Raw genomic sequence first — 17842 nt, forward strand, 5'->3', positions numbered from 1 at the left:
TAGATTCACATATACCAAGTTTTGTATTACGGGACGTGAATGGATGATGAAGGCCTATGACCGGCGCTAACATGATAATCATGAAATGCGTGTCAGGTGAAATATAACTACATGCTACGTTCATAGTGCGTTCGCGGACGTTTTGCTAGCTCTACATATACCAAATTTGGTATCACGTGACGTGAATAGACGACAAAGGTAACTGACATGTCCCAACATGACAATCATGTCATGGAAGTTTTTTACGGCATAATTTACGTGCGCCTCATAACGTTGTGCTCATTTTTAGGTAACTTATCAACCTTCCTCATTTGTGCTTCGCATATCATCGATTCGCATTGTACGTGGGATCTCTCCATTTTTTTTTCTTATTTGACACAAAAGCTGTTACGGACACCAGCAGCGGTGGCGGTTGATGGATGGATGGATGTATGGATGGATGGATGGATGGATGGATGGATGGATGGATGGATGGATGGATGGATGGATGGATGGATGGATGGATGGATGGATGGATGGATGGACGGACGGACGGACGGACGGGCGGGCGGGCGGGCGGATGGACGGACGGACGGGCGGATGGTTGGTTGGATGGATGGATGGATGGATGGATGGATGGATGGATGGATGGATGGATGGATGGATGGATGGATGGATGGATGGATGGATGGATGGATGGATGGATGGACGGACGGACGGATGGACGGACAAATGAACGGATCCGGCTGTGCCCTTTAGATCGGGTGGTGGCTCACGCCACTTAACCATACAGTTAAGTGATACCGCTATTTGTTTAGGGATTGAATTTCACTCGCGCCTCGATTGTAGCCACCAATCAGTTAGCCTCCTCCTGGTTATTTGTACCCCTTTAATGTCTATTTTGCCTTCACTGTCCCTACACCACAATGCTTTGAAAACATAGGCGCCATTATCTTCGAGTATAGGGTAGAGTCCTTTACAGAACATTATCAAATGTCCAGCCGTCTCCCCCTGCTCTACACATGCACTACATACCGTGTCTGTGCCTTCGTATTTTGCTCGGTACGTCTTGGTCCGCAATACTCCCGTTCAAGCCTCGAAAAGCAGAGAAATACCCAGAATACTATGGTATATCTTCTTTTTTGCAACTTCAAGCTTGAAAGTTTGATAAGTCTCCAGTGATGATTTCATAAGCATTCCAATCTTCCACATGTCCCTCTCTGTTTCCTCCACCTTCTTCTTAACCGATGTTTCCTTTTGGCTTGGTATTGTGCTGTTGTCTAAATATTTTAAAATTTTCGAGTTCACTTCCTTCATTTGGTAACAACATTTTTCATTTACAAGTAGCTGAAAACTTTCTTAGCCCTACGCTCCTTTCTCATTTTCTCAATCGCTCCTTAAGTTCTATCTTGCTGCTAGCTTCCCTGCACTCAAACGATGTCCATCCCTTGTCACCATGGACGTCCTGATTTGGGATATTCCCGTGTGCTCCCAAAGCAAGTCTACCTATGCCACGTTGTTTAATTTACAATCTTGCTTGAACCTCTGATTTCATGCACAAGACCCTATTGCTGAACGTCAAACCCGGGACCATGACACCTTTCTGAATTCCTTTCACAACGTCATTCCTACTGTAGTTCCACATTGTCTTATTTTTCAATACAGCGGCATTCTTGCTACCCTTAGTCATTACGTATCTTGCTCTCGTAGGTACTCAGCCCCGCTATTTATCTATACGCCCCAACATTTGTATTTATCCACTATTATTAAGATGACTTTCTGAATCTTATGTTCACTGCCCTTATTGTCGTTAAAAAATATGAGTGCCGATTTTTCCCTGCTTAGCTTCAAATTTAACCTATCGCCCTCATTACCACAGGGGTCTGTCAATCCCTGTAGATCTTCCTTGTCAGCTAAAAATACTATATCATCTGCAAACATAAATGCTGGAAATTACTGTTCAATGTGTTTTCCTTGATTGGCAGATGAGAGGCTCAAGCCAATTTGACTCCCCTCTAATTTGGCTTCTAGTCCCTGTAGATACAGCATAAATAACAAAGGTGACAAGGGAAATACATGTCGAAGTCCGCGTTGTATCTCTATTGGTTCACACACCTATCCTTCCCAATTGATAACTACGTTGTTACTTTTATAGATATCCTTTAGAAGAGTAGTTATTTCATCTTTCACATCTAGTGCGTCCATTATTCCCCACAAGTATTCTTCAATCACACTATCGTAAGCTTCATTGATATCTAGAAATGCTAGCCGCAGGGGCCTGTGCTTTTTTTTCGCTATTTCAATACACTGCTTCAGTGAAACGAGATTGTCCGCCAACCTCCTTTGTTTTTGGAACCCATTTTGTAGTTCTCCCAGCACCATCTCTTTCTCCACCCCTGTCTGTGGTCTTTCCTTTACTATCTGCATCACCAGCCTGTAAACTACTGATGTCACTGTCATAGGACGATAGTTGTTTATATTGGCTTTGTCCCCCTTTCTTTTATGGATCATGCTTATCCTGCTTAGTTTCCACCCATCGGGGGCTTCACCATCCATTATTGCTTTGCTCGCTGCTTCTCTTATTGCTTGCTTAGAGTTTGGTTTTAGTTTCTTTATTATTAAAATCGGGGTGCCATAAGGGCATGTTGATGTGCTATGGAACCTTTTGCTCGGCCCTTTCTTACTTTTGTTGTCCCAGTAGAGCCAATGCGTTGCTTGGTCTTTTCTCACCAGGTATGTTGCATGCAGCGTTTTTTTGGTGTTTAAATTTTTCTGTCAACATTGTGTTTATATATTCCATTGCCTCATTCCCTTTAGTCTGACCCCTTGAACAGTAGTCATAAACCTCCGTTTCATGCTTCTCCTATTACTCAGAGAATTAAGATGGTTCCAAAACATTGCAGCTGCCTTTTCATTCTTTTTGTTTGCTTCCACCACTCATTGGGCCCTCTTTCATCTAATCTTGTCACTGATAAAATCAAACGCTTCTCTTCTGCATCTCAAAAGTTATCCCATTTTCTTTTGACATCCTCTCCCGGTTCACCCCTCTGTTTGGCATACCTGTGTTCTCTTGTGGCTTCCTGACGTTTTACTAGGGCTCTCTTAGCTTCTTCATCGCACCATCTTTTGTGTTTGTATCTCCTTTGCCTGGCTGATTTGCCTCATACCTTAGCTAGCTCCAACTCAAACAATCGAGTTAGATTTGTGTATGTCCACTCTGTTTTCGTATTCTCGATGATTATTTTCTTAATCTCTTTGGTTGCCATTTCTATTTCTCTTTATGAATAAATATTACCGTGTGGTTGCTCGTAATGCCCTCCTTTCTCTTTTCATTTCTCTTCCAAAACTCAGTTTCATACGTTTGTGATCACTACTTAAGTTTTCGGTTACATATTCATCCATGTTCATCATTCTTATAACCGATCATATATCCTCTCTGATATCATTGCGTAATCTATCGTCCATTGAAGCCTTCCCATCTCCCTGATATCCTTTATGTGCGCATTCATATCTCCTAGTATAATTATCTCGCACTTTCCTCCTAATTCCTCAATGTCCCCTAATAAACACTCTACCATTGCCCGGTTTTCCTTTCTGGCCTTTGCTCCCGTTTACAAGAACACCATACCAAGGAGTGTCATTTGCCCTGCACTTTCCCTTTTAGCCATATATGTTCCTTGCACTCCTGCTTGATCCTTTGCCAGTCTGTACATTTATGAATCAATGCCCCAATACCACCCCCTTTTCTGCTGCCTTCTGTTCTATTACAATATTCTCGCACTTAGTCCGGATTGTTGGGAGGTTGTTCCATGTCCCTAAGATGTGTTTCTACACAACCGTATAGCATCAGCCGCTCCTCCCTTAGCTCTTCTTCATTCTCTTCCCACTTCAGCCTATTCCTGCCACCCTGCATGTTAATATACATCACGTTTAAATTGGTTTGGCCCTCGTGGCTACGTCGATTTCTGCTCAGGACTCTACGTGTCTTAGATATTGATGCGACTTTGAAATCGTATCTGTCCATACCACCTGCCAAAGAGTCTTCCTGGTTGTTTTCCTCGTTACTAACTATCCTGCACCCTGAAGGGCCGGCGTGCCCCCCAAAAAAAGCTACTGCAAGTCCTGCAAGTCGCCAACCCACCTCGTGACCTAGCCGCCCATCGAAGTGAATTCTGTCTCGTTGAAAACCGCCCCACCTATGCACCTCTCTGTTTATTTTCACCTCTTCAAAGATTTTCTCTCGACTCATACATCATGTCTTTTAGTTTGCGTTGACAACCGCTCTTTGCCGGTTGCCATCACGCACTGGTATCTCTGGTATTGTGCATATTACTACCTGTCCCTGAGGAGAAGTGGCGCGCATGTCATTGACCCCTTTCGCCAGTGTGGTTGCTAGTCCTGTCGAATCTTCATCTAGGACATTGTTTAAACCACCCGCGATTATCACGAGGCTTCCTCCATCAGCTTTAGTTGTGTTTTGCGATCACTCGCCTCATGACTGCTTTCAGCCTACGACTTGAGAACGCCCCTACTGAAACCCCCTGGTTACCTCATACTCTCTCTTTGATTGCTTCTGCGCATCGATTTAAATTCGAGTCCCCGGCGATTATCAAGTGCTGTGGCTTTTCAGCTAGAGAGTCCCGCACATAGAGGTTACTTTCACCTGTGACGCCGGCTGTTTTGTCCCATCCCACCACTAGTTCGCTGAAGCTAGGTCTTGCGACCATTGAACCGGATGAACCCGTTTTTTTCCGGACCTGTTTCCTCTTTTTCTTTGCCGTTCTGGCTGCCGGTGGCCTACCGTGCTCTCTATCAGCTGCCCCTTTGTTCACCTTCGCTAGTGCCTCCTCGGCTGACCTGAGCTTTTCTCTCATCATCCTCGTTTTTTTCTTGCACTGTCGCCAACGCAGTCTCCAGCACGGAGATTCTCATCAGCAGTTCACTGTGGGCAACCATCATTTCCCTCATTTTTTCCTTGACTTTACATTGTCTACACTTCGCGTCCGCTTCCTCTGAATTCGCGTCCGCACCTACCTTCATTTTCAATCCCACCCCGCATCCTGAACATTTTACAGTTCTTTTAATTATGTTTTTGACAACATTTATTCTTACGCATTGTCCCACTCGATAATTACAAAACATGGCGTACGACGAACCGTGCCCTAAGCAAAAATGTGTAAGGTCTACTACAAGAATTTGCGTGTTCGGTGTACGTGCACCTCCACCATAAGTTGGCAGAAAAAAACAAACGCACACACACAAAAACAATTAAATACTAGTGACGAACAACTACGGCTCCAAAAAATACCCTTGTTGTGATCTCACAACAGCTTTCGCTGTAAAACGGACGTACTTTCGGCGGCTGCTCGTGCTGATGGGAACTCACATCATGTCGTGATTCCGGAAATGAAATACTGTTAGTTCCATTTTCTCATTGCATCTGTGCGTAAATTTTAGCTCACTGATCGTGCCTCAGTACTTCGTAGTGTGACGTTCCAAGTGAAACCAGATTACATTTTAGTGATTACAAACTTACGTGGAACCTACAGAATCGCGGCAAAAAAACACGTGAGTTGTTTTAAGCAACAATGCACGCATTTAACGTGCAGCTGGGCAATAACCTTCGTATTCATTCATCTCCACTTACGTTTTACCACTACTTAAGTAATCTTCCGAGAAGTTAACGCTACGGTACACTGCCAGAACACTACAAGGTTAGATGTAATGAAAATTACTAACCGAATCCCCGTTAGCAAGTCCTCCTTAACAACTTCTTTGAAATTCTACTCACATCATGTATCTATTGTCGGCACCGCTGCGGAAATACCTCGTGGGTCGCTGCCGCTTTGTACTTCTGCCGCTTTGAAGCTTACAGCTTAGCGATTAATCACTAGCTCATTGATACATTTACGAAGCGCTGCTCTGTCTAACCACCGCAAAACCCCACAAACCGGCATGGCTGTGAAGCATCGCCGACGCTACACGGCACTGCGGCGCAAAAAATGACAGCCTCCTTGTGAAATATGAGTATAGAGAAGGGGTACTGCGTCCCCTGATGTAAAACTCGTGACGTCATCAACATCCCCTTGGGCGCAAACGTTGATCGCAGGTGCTACGTTTAACTCTACGTTCGTGACACCTCTATCGCCGCAGTACAAGCACCCTTACTTCTTTCGTGCCGCCCCTTCTTCTATCACTGCTACGCACCAGGAGTCACAACCGGTGAGGTCAATTTACCGGCTGTGGCCATGGGTAGCATCAGCGGCTTTCCCACCCATATTCAGCTGTAGCACTTTACCTGTGCTTAGCAATTTTACGCATGTTTACCAGGAACCAGTGAGACTGCTACTCGCAGACCCTTATGTTTTGCATATAAGTCTTGTTTTGCTTCTCTTTTTAACACGGAAGTGTTTTATGCCTGGGCCTACCACGGCTACGCTAACGTATATCTTTCACAGATAGCAGATTCCAAATTGTGTAGTAACAAACTGCAACGATGAAACGAGAACGCAAGGATCTGTAACTGGGTGTCGAACCAGCAACCCCTCGTTAGGCAGCACGTAGCGTTGACCACTAAGCTATGAAGCATACGTGGTCATGATTGCGAACAGCAAGCTATTTATTTACACCATATACTATATGGTGGTCTTCATAGCTCTGCAGTTTATTAAGCGCGTTTTTGCCATGAAAAGCAAGATGGCATGATGGGCTCGGGTTGGGCGCGCTCTACAGGTCGTCACCTCTCGCGTTTCAATCAGCACCACCTCCAAGAAACACGGTACCTACTGCGCGCGCTCTTATCAGACTCGCGATTCGACAGAGCACGAAGGTCACATCCCTCTCTGCTGCGGTCACGTTTACAAAAGAAGCAGGCTGCTCAATTACGATAAAGTACGAATTTTCACAGTTCGCGCTCTTCCTGTGTATACATGTGCGTTCGTTTCGTACGTCTCTCCTTTTTTTTTTTTTTTGAGCAGCACGCTTCAAGTGTTGAGCTGGGATAGTTGTTAGTGCATGCTAGTCTCCTGTATGCTTATTTCGCGCCTGCTTTCTGCTTGAGGTGCGCGCTGCAAGTTTCGTGGAGATTGCTGGTTGTAGCGTGACTTTAAAATTTATTGCTGTAGCAGTGCTTCCTTGGTCCTTGGGCCAAGGAAGGACTGCTACAATAATTCACAATAAATTCAATTCAATTCACAATAAATGCTCAACTACCTCTGTGAAGACATATATCACTTTCGTTTTATGCCAATTTCTCGATAGAAAGATGAGCCAAGTTTGCTTTGCGTTGGCATGCATACAGAAGATTGCTTCTACAGAAAAAGTTGCTCAACCGAGTGCGCCAATGTGTTAAGACTCTGCGTTAAATATAGGATCAGCTTAAATTAGTGCACATGGATGCGGGTAACGAGTTATTTCTGCACTTCTGTAAACTTTCCTCGAAACAAAACATCGGGATGACCTTGGTTAAGGGCACGAAAATGATTCAGAGCTAGAAATTGTGTGACGCCCGTGTGGTTATGTTTCGATGCGCTTTCAATAACAGCATGCACTCGGAATTTCTGGAGCACCCCACTACGGTGGCTATCGTATTCATGTTGTCGTTTGGAAGTTAAACCACTAGTATTGCCAAGTTTTAACTGTGTCGGCATTTAGGCACTTGCCATCAGCCGATGAAGCGATGCGATCACCACTAATAACAATTTTCGTAGTACAGAGCACGCCGAGAAAACTAGAATTTCTCAGTTGAGCTTCTTCGATGGAGTTCTAAAGACTTACAAACTGTGACATATGCGCAAATTACAGTCTAGATTTTCAAACCAGCCTAACTTTGATGCTACAATGGTCACGTACGCGCTCAGTGCTATGGCGTTAGAAACAAACTTTTACTCGCCTACCTTATGTCACAAACTGCTACCACTAATTCAACTTATTTCAGCTTGCCAGTTCTGTCCCCTTAGAAGAGCTGACATGAGCCACAATTATTGGTAGTGTGAAAACCACTCTCTCTACTCAATCTTTGTAGAGTTTTATGCAGCCGGGAGCTGCAACACAGAAACATCACGACGCTATTCTGAGGTGGGGGGAAGAGGTAAAGGAAGCCTACAGTAAGGCCCTTTCTTAGCCTCCTTTTCGCAGACACTTTCTTTTCAATTTGAGATAAATGAAGCGGCCCCCTCTTTCTCACACACAGGCTTAAATTTTTTCAGAGGTCGAAAATCTCAGAACACCGAAAGTAATAGTAGGAGGAATAGGTAGAACGTCGCTCTCCCATAGACTTTAACATAACACTTGTAGTTTGCGATGCCCGTCACCTTTAAAGGTTGTTTGAATAAATAAAGATCTAGGCAAAGACAGGTGAGAATATAGCAAGAAATTACTTTTTTTCAGGTCCACCAAGTTCAGTTGCAACAACCAGATCACCTACTCCATTTTTTTCTATAGACACAACTCCACCTCCGCCGGGTAAGCACCAGTCTTGTTGTTATGATTTCATAGATTGTCCCGCGATAAAACGTTAGCTATGCGCAGTGCTGACGTTTCATGCTGTCTATGGCATGGCGAAAACTACGCGAGGGTAGGAGGGACCACCCGCCGACTACGCCCTGTTGTATTTTTATTTGCATGTCTGTCACTCTGTGAGTGTCGAGCCATGTGCGTAATTAAGCGCGCCTTCAGAATTCGGCAACCATACTATCATTCAAGAAATTGCGCATAGGTGTCTAGTAGTGGTACAGATATTCAGACAGAGAATAATAATGAAATCCTGAGAGGCTCCTCGAGAAGGACCCACTGGGGCCTTCGACTCGTCGCTGGTGGCTCCGTGTCGGGATCCCTCTGGGCGGCCGTTGACTGAGTATTTAGAGCAGTACTTGTGGTGGTGTCTTCCCAGTCATGTTCGCTGGTGTGTCCCGTAACGCAGGAGATGGCCAGAGCATGTGCTAAGATGAGTAATAAACGCCTCTTCGCAATCCTAGCCCTGTCAATTGATCGCTCGGTTAATCTGGCTTAGAAAACCCCTCGAGGGTTGGACCTGGTCTAGAGCACCCTAAGCGTGCATAAGGTGCTCTAGTTTAGTGCACAGAGGCGGAAAGCACCTGCGTTCTTTTTTAGAGTTGGAGATGATCTCGTGAAAGTTTAATTAGACATCCTCCGAACCCAATGAAGCCTCATTACCGTCACAGTGCGTGAGCTTTTGCACACGGTGGTGAGCAACCTAACTGAGGTTTGAATGACCCGGAAGCACGTCGTTGCCCAGGTAATGGTGTGATGTAACGTACAATGGCATAATTAGTGGTTGACCCACTTTTGAGAAGCACTGCCATTTCTCTAGCATGCATTCGCAAGATGAAGGCCCTGACGAGTGCTATAGGGAGTAAGTGTAGATATACGGCCGTGTAGAATCCTGTACCACCACCCAACCACCACCTGCTCTGCCACGTCGGCCGTTGCAGGCCGCACATAGGAGCTCACCCTTTTCACTCGCTGCCATGACCATGAATATACCGAAGTGCCCGTACTGAACTGCCTCGAAAAAGGTGACCATACCTACCATTTTCTTTAAAACCGCTTTGGTATGACCTAATTCCATTTCCACATCGTTTTGTGGGTAGACGTTTCTGGGGAAGGGAGCGATGACGTAGGTCAATCTTGATTTCTTGTCTAGCTTAATCGCCTCCCTGATTGCAACGAGGCCGAAAACCCGCCTCCTCCAGGAGGCGGGGCCGTGCTGAAGCACGAGAGGCTCGTGATCTGTGCCGAACGCGGCACTCCTATTAATTCGAGGGTGGTATTATGAACAGCGAGCCTCGTGAGCCTACTCGTGTTTACCGTTACGGGAATACCCAGTACTTTATTACACTTTTCTACATCAGCCTAACAACCTTGTCCTTTTTGGTAATGGCGCACTACAAACATTATACCGCATAGTGGATGTGGCGCATTGGAAATGCGTGGTGCGCCCTGAGTAGGTTGTCTTCGCCTAACCCACCCTTTCTATTGGAGGCTCCTCTGGATAATCTGAGAATTTTCTCAGTTTTAGAGGTCAGAAGAGCAACACTTTCGGCAATAAAGCCTCTAGCATTGAGCAGCAATTAGAGAATTCTGATCGAGTTTATCTTGCGAACATTTTCGCCGGCCCGCGTCCGAAGGTATATGGGGATCTGTTCAAGCGGCACGAGACCCTGAACTTGCCGATGTGCATAACCCATAACATGATCTGGAACCCATAACATGAACCCATAACATGAACCCATAACATGATCTGTGGAAAGTCAGAGATCTGCGCCATCCCGAAAGGGTTAGGGCACGTCCAAGGCCTCCTGGAAAGCCTGTTCCATGGCCGCTTCGGAGCATCGCGGGCACCGGATCGCAATCTTGTCGGCATACAGCACGTGTCCCACATTGGAAAAGCGGCCAATCGCTTCAAGAGTCTGTGCATTGCAGTGTTAAACTGAGGAAGGGGGCAAGACGACAGCCCACATTTTTTTTTTGGGGGGGGGGGGGCAGTTCAATAATCTGTCATATACAATCAGCGTCAAATGAAGCGTAAAATGAATGGAACGTTGGCAAGCTTTCGCGTTGGTATTGTGCGCGCCATCCACTTATCACCATGGACAAGCGCGCTGTTATTACCGTCATCAGTAGGCGCCATGCTGTCGCTGAGAAACGTAGCTGGGCAGCGCTCCCTCGCCTGGAACCCCAGTTCTCTCGAAACCAGCGTCCAGCGGCAGGGAGCGACAAAGGGATTAGAAGATGGTCCTTGAGCCAATATCCCTACAAGCGATTCCTCGGCTTGTTTAGCGAGACGGCGAAGCAGACCAACCGCACAGGTCGTGTCTCCGCGATTCAAGTGTTTACTCCTTGGCTGCCCTTCCTGGGAAAGACGGAAGAAGCAACAAAACCACCAAATTGTTCCGGGAAAGAACCCCATTTCCCTTATCCTCAGTGCATTGCGTCGAAAAGGCCAATAACTATTCGGTGGACCATGTGCTACTGAATTATACCCTGTGGGTGGTGTCTTGTGTGTGTGTGATTGACATTGCAATCAAGGAGGAGGAGCCCGACAGGGTTTACAACGACGCTGCAGAATGCAGGACGTCGCTCTGAACTATGTAACGGTTCAAACACCATGCTCATTGTTTGTGAAACTTCTACCCTCATGTTGTAAATAATTGTAAATAGTGCCATAAACCTGTTTGTTTTTCGCAAGCCCATCTTGTGAGTGTTCGTTTCCTCAACTCAATGTTACACCACGCTACCACAAGAGACCGGGTCCAACGTAACCCTGACGTTCCGGCAAGCCACGTCAGCGGGGAAGCGTCGGCTAAACCCTGATCTGCAACAAATGGTGATCAGCGCTGGGATTCGAAGCGACAACTGGTGAACAGCGCTGAGATCTCCAAGAACTGGGTGGGTATTGGTCGGATACGAAGCTACAAGAGACAACAACAGTCGGCCCACGAAAATCAGCTGGCTCGAGACATGGATCACGTATAGGTGAGTGCTTGGCTTTCCTTTGAGTGAACCAGGTTCTAAAAGAGGGTAAATTTTAGAACTGATAGTTAACTTTGCCGAAAGGCTCAGTTTCGCCGTTTCGGGAAGTTTTTTTAGGAAGTAGCGAGCACTCAGTACAATCATGGACTAACGGGAGCTGAAGAAGCCGGACTTCTTGCTGTTGTGTGAGAAATTGGGGATCGACACGAAGGGTTTGGTACGAAGACCAATAATCATACAGGCAATTATTGATTTGGGGGCTGAGGCTGAGGAGCTCTGTGAAGCATTAGACCTCATCAAGCAAACAAAAAGACAGGAATATGAAAGACAGGAACGTCGCATGGAACGTGAGCGTGAGGCAAAAAGACAGGCACATGAAATCGAGATGCGTAAACTAGTACTCGAGTTGGGAAAGAGGTCAGGTAGCAGTCCCGAAGAAGTGATAGCTCTCCCCAACAGAAAGGCAGAGTTCAAGATGTCTAAGTACATCCAGCCATACGTGGTATCAGGGGATATTGGTCTGTACCTGGCAAATTTCGAACAGATGTGCGAGAAAATGTCGTTTGAGCAAGACACCTGGTCCCACAAGCTATTCTCGGTTCTGCCCTGCGAGGCAGCGGAGGTTGTTGCACGACTCAGTAAGGAGGACGCAGACAACTATGAGAAGGTCAAAACTTGCCTTCTAAGAAAGTATAGATTTTGTGCAGAGGCCTTTAGACGAATATATAGGGGTGCTAAAAAGTCTAAGAGCGAGAGCTATCCCGACTTTCTGTACAAATTGAGAGCGAATTGGACAGAATGGCTTAAGAGCACAGAGTCATACAGTGACAGGAACGCTGTAGTGGAGAGGATTCTATTAGAACAGTTTTTGCCTTGTCTCCAGGAGCAGGAAAAAAACTGGTTACTGGACCGGGGCGACATAAGTTCTGCGACGAAAGCTCGTGAGCTCGTGGAGGAGTATGCGTCGCGACGATATTATAGCAATAACCTGGGCGCAGATGGAGCCCACAATTCCAAGGCAAATTCAAGTAAAGGTTATGTAAAACATTTTTCGAGCTCTCGACATAAAAAAGGGGAAAGAAGTGTTTCTTCTAACAAATTTCAAAAAAAGGATGATAGCGAACCTAGCGAGAAGGGGCAAAACGCGGGAAAAGCGGAAAATGCTTTTGAGGTTCAGAAACCCTCGACTTGCATCAAATGCAATGAAACTGGTCACATAGCCACGAGCTGCCGAAAAGAGAAGATGGCGTTTTCATTTCTCAGTGACAGCGAAGAAAACATCAGGGTACTGGAGCCTTGCATGCATGAACTGGCAGTGAATGAAAAGCCATGCAAAGTGCTGCGCGACTCGGCAGCAACAATGGTTGTTGCGCACCCGTCGTATGTGTCACCATCCGACTACACTGGAAAGTGCTCGTGGATCCGCCAGGCGGTGGAAGAGCAGAGCGTATGCTTGCCCGTCGCAACCGTTGTAATTGAGGGCCCCTTTTGTAAACTACCAACGGAGGCTGCAGTTTCAGAAAAACTCCCTAAATTTTATCTGTACTTGTTCTCAAACCAGTCGGATATGTTATTGCGAGAGAAGGGCATTTTCTTCGGTGACAGGGTAGTTAAGGCATTAACCCGTTCAAAGGCGCGAAAATTGGCAACTAAGCTATCCTCGGAGCCAAATAATACTGAGGAAGCGCATGACGTAACAGTGGTGCAAATAGATGAAGACATTTCAGGCAACCATGCCAGTGAGGCTCCAGAGTTTGGTCAGCCAGAGGATGAATCTCGCGATAATGAACTTGAGTGTGCGCTACTGCCACCAGCATTAAACGGCTTTACTTTACTTTTGAGTGCGAACAAGGATATCTTGGCTACTGAGCAGTTAGAGGATACCACCATTCAGGAGGTCAGAGAACGCCAAAGAACGAGTAAACAGGCCAAGAAAAATATTTCTTTCCATCTGAGAATTGGCGCGTTGTATCGCTCACACAGGGATAAGCGCAGAGTGGAACGAAACCAACTAGTCGTTTCTCAGAAATATCGCGCAGACCTTCTGAGACTTTCACATGGCAGTTCATGGTCGTGTCACCTTGGACACAGGAAAACTAAGCTGAGACTATTACAAGAGAATCGTTGGCCTGGCTGTTTCAAGGACGCGGAAAACTTTGTGTGGTCGTGCGACACATGCCAGCGAGGTATAAAGGCACAGGATAAGTATAAAGCACCTATGGCATTAGTGCCAATCATTACCGAGCCGTTTCAACGGTTAGTGATTGATATATTGAGACCTATTCCTGTGACAAAGGCAGGATGTCGTTACATTCTAACTATAATATGCCCAGCCACTAAATTTCCTGAGGCAGTGGCACTGTGTGAGGTAACGTTACAGAGTGTTGTGGATTCCCTGTTGTCCGTCTTTTCGCGAGTATAGATTACCTTCAGATATACAGAGTGACCAGGGTAGATTGTTCACTAATGTCCTCACGACCTCCTTTTTCGAACGATGTGGCATACAAATAGTGCACAGCTCTATTCATCACCCTCAGAGCAACAGCGTAGAAAGTTGGCATTCCGTGTTGAAGCGCGTCTTTCGGGGATTGTGTGATGAGAACATACGAGACTGGGATGCATGCCTCCAAGCGGCACTTTTTGCTTTGCGGACGGTACCCCACGAATTCCCTGGTTTTAGCCCCGCCGAGTTGGTGTACGGTAGGTCATTGTGCTCACCTTTGAGACTAGTGCGCGAAGCGTGGGAAGGACATGAAGAAGATCGGACCGTGGTAGAGTTCATTCTCAATCTACTGGAGCGGCTATATAACGCTAAAGAACTTGTGGAGGTCAGCATGAAATCAGCCCAGACCCGATCAAAAGTTTACTATGATAGAACAGCTCGTACACGAACTTTCAATATAGGAGAATGGGTCATGTTGTTAAAAGCGTCAAGGCAGAACAGGCTCGAAGTACAGTGCGAAGGGCCTGCGGAAGTAGTTGCAAAGCTATCTATGACCAAGTACGTGGTGAAAATTCCAGGTAGACGTAAAGAAGTGCGCATTTACTATTGCAACCTATTGAAGCCTTATGTGCAAAGAGAGGCTGTGGTGAATATGACCTTGAATCTTCCTGAAGAGATGGAGCACAACTTTGTTTGTCTAAGTGGAGGGAAAGGCAGCGCTAAAGAATTCCTTAGTAGAACTAAGCAAAGAGAGGAACTAAAAAAATCCCAGCTCTCTGAGTTTTGTGAGCTGATAGGAGAGTTTGACGACTGCTTTGTTGTCAAGCCGGGTCGGACTGATTTGACTGAGCACGACATTGAGTTGACTTCCGAAGAACTCGTGAAGTTCAATTGTTATTGTTTATCTGCACGACAAAAAGATATTCTCAACAAAGAAGTAAAGCGCATGCTGGAATTAGGAGTAATTAAACCCTCAGATAGCGAATACACTTCTCTAATGATCTTGGTAGATGCTCCGGGCAAAGACCCGAGACCTGTAGTTGACTATCGAAAGGCAAATGCTCTCACAAAAGATCAGGCGTATCCGATTCGGAACATTGAAGAGAGAGTGGAACAAGTTAGTCGAGCAGCTTACGTGACTACATTAGACCTCACTCGAGGTTACTGGCAAGTGCCGCTCACTGAGCGAGCCAGCCGATACGCGACTTTCGTTACTCCAGCGGGCAGCCATCAACCCACTATGATGAGCTTTGGTCTCAAAAATGCTTCGTTTTGTTTTTCCTGCCTTATGGACAAGGTTTTGAGGGGCTGCGAGGCTTTTGTCGTACCTTACTTGGATGAAATCACTGTATTCTCCGATTCCTGGGTGGTTCATTTGATGCATTCAAGGGAGGTGCTCGGCTGGTTGCGTCAAGTAGGGCTTACCGCAAAGGCTGAGAAGCGTTGTCTTGTGAGAGCAACCGTCGACTATTTAAGTCACAACGTAGGACAAGGTTTCAGGAAACCCTGCGAGCTAAAGATCTCAGCAGTAGCTATCTCCAGCCAATAACAAAGACAGACGTCAGGGCATTTCTAGGACTCACAGGCTACTACAATCATTACATCCGAGACTATTCAACGTTGGCAAGCCCTTTGATCGAGGCTCTCCGCGGGACAGAGCCGATAAAAGTGGTCTGGGATGAAAAGAAAGAAACTGCCTTCTTAAAACTGAAGGCAGCATTGATCAGCCGTCCGGTCTCAAAAGCTCCTGATTACGACCGCGAATTCACGGTCCAGTGTGATGCTAGCGATCAAGGTCTAGGAGCCGTTCTAAGTCAGAAGGATGACGATATTATAGAACATCCCGTGCTCTACTTGAGCCGGAAATTGAGCTCTCGTGAGATGGCGTACTGTGCTTCAGAAAAGGAGTGCGCTTGCATTGTGTGGGCCATTCATAAGTTGCAGTGTTACCTCGGAGGTGCTAAATTTACTGTAGAAACAGACCATTGTCCTCTTACCTGGCTGAAAACTGGGACATCGAAGAACCGTCGCATTTTGAGGTGGAGCTTGATTCTTCAGCAATATCATTTTGACATTAAGTATAAGAAAGGCAAATTGAATGGAAACGCAGACGCGCTGAGCCGTTCTTTCTAAGCTATTCAAAAGCGTCCTTGAGTATGTATCAAAATGGATATTTAAGTTGTTTTTTTCCTGCAAGGTATTATGTAAATGTGTAAAGTAGCACGTCTGGTTTCTCAGCAGAAGTGAGTACCGAGAGTTTTGAGTGAGCCTTTTGTTAAAACTAGTAATGAAAATTGGTTTGCCATCCCTCTTTTGGCTTGGTTTGTTCGAAGGGGGCCGAGTGCTTGCTTGTGCATGTGGTCCAATTTCAGAGACGCTGTCGAAGCTTTCGGCAATTACTCAGACAATGTGATAAGCGACGGCGAGTTCCTGGCATTCGACAACGGACCCTTTCGTCGTCTCTGCGAGAAGCAGCAGTGACTGCTGCCCTTCGTGGCTCATCTTACGAGGGGAAGCTGTAATGACCATCGTCAGTAGGCACCATGCTGTCACTGGGAGACGTAGCCAGCCAGCGCTCCCACGTCTGGAACCCCAGTCCTCTCGGAAACAGCGTCCAGCGGCAGGGAGCGACAAAGGGTTTAGAAGACGGTTCGTGAGCCAATGTCCCTAAAAGCGATTCCTCCGGGCCGGCTTCTTTAGCGAGACGCCGAAACAGACCAACCGCACAGGTCATGTCTCCGCGATTCAAGTGTTTACTCCTTGGCTGCCCTTCCTGGGAAAGGCGGAAGAAGCAACCCAACCACCAAATTGATCCGGGAAGGAACCCCATTTCTCCAATCCTCAGTACATTGCATCAAGAGCGGCAATGAATATTCAGCGGACTATGTGCTACTAAATTAGACCCTGTGGGCGATGTCTTGTGTGGTGTGAATAACCTTCTAATCAAGGAGGAAGAGGCCGACAGGTTTTAAAACGATGCTGCAGAATGCAGGACGTCGCTATGAACTATGTAACAGTTTAACCACCACGCTCGTGGTTTGTGAAACATCTAACCTCATGCTGTAAATAATTGTAAATAGTGGCATTAACCTGTTTGCTTTTCGTATACCCATATTGTGAGCGTTTGTTTCCTCCCCTCAAAGTTACACCACGCTACCACAAGAGACCGGGTCCAACGTAACCCTGACGTTCCGGCAAGCCACGTCAGCGGGAAAGCGTCGGGCAGACCCCGGTCTGCAACAACTGTTGATCAGCGCTGGGATTCGAAGCGACAACTGGTGAACAGCGCTGAGATCTGCAACAGCGCATATAAGCAGAGAGTTGTCAAAGAGGATGCGTGTGCCTTTCGCTGATAACTGTGATAACTAGACGGTGTGCTCTACACTATCGCGAAGGCTTGCCGCTGTTCGGCTTTGATTTGACGCTGATGTACGTTCATACCAGGTTTCTACACGTTTATGTTTAAAACACATGCCAAATCTAAAATAAAATGATTGGCAAGAGGACTGAACTTTGAGCACTCACTCTCTCTGACCCCAAGCTATGTCAGTGGTGCATAACATGCCGCATTGACGATAATATGCGACTGGTAAACATGTTATTGCTCCGAATTCACTAACACAAAATGAAATCTTATCGCTATGCAAAAATGAACTGGTGAACATTTGGTATAGTTTGTTTTTATTAGCTAGGAGTCAGTGGACGCCATCTATGCCTTAAATCTTTTACGTCGTTTCTTCAGTTTGCACACTTTTGAAACACGTTCGGTAAGTTTTGAGTTTTTTTTTTTTTGAACGAGATAGTAAGTGACAATGAAGTTTTTTTTTTAGTAGTCCTCAGAGCAATACATCATTATCGTGTATTTCGAGGCACGCATTGTCTTTTTTTACATGTTTCGAGGAAACGTTATAAGTCACAATTTTTTTC

At 46.0% G+C, this 17842-nt stretch overlaps 1 protein-coding gene across 10 annotated transcripts in view; it reads left to right on the plus strand.

The window, feature by feature from the left end:
- Positions 1-17842, plus strand: part of LOC119174109 (uncharacterized) — a 155584-nt gene that overhangs the window by 87887 nt on the left and 49855 nt on the right. For 7 of the 10 annotated variants that reach the window (XM_075896206.1, XM_075896207.1, XM_075896204.1 and 4 more), the window contains one exon: positions 8368-8442. The exons of the other annotated variants lie outside the window; for them this stretch is intronic. In XM_075896206.1, coding sequence (XP_075752321.1) covers positions 8368-8442 — 75 coding nt within the window. The remainder of the gene's footprint in view (positions 1-8367; positions 8443-17842) is intronic. 10 annotated transcript variants of the gene reach the window in all.

Source organism: Rhipicephalus microplus, chromosome 5 (assembly GCF_043290135.1).
Source record: "Rhipicephalus microplus isolate Deutch F79 chromosome 5, USDA_Rmic, whole genome shotgun sequence".
Classification (NCBI taxonomy): Eukaryota; Metazoa; Arthropoda; class Arachnida; order Ixodida; family Ixodidae; genus Rhipicephalus; species Rhipicephalus microplus.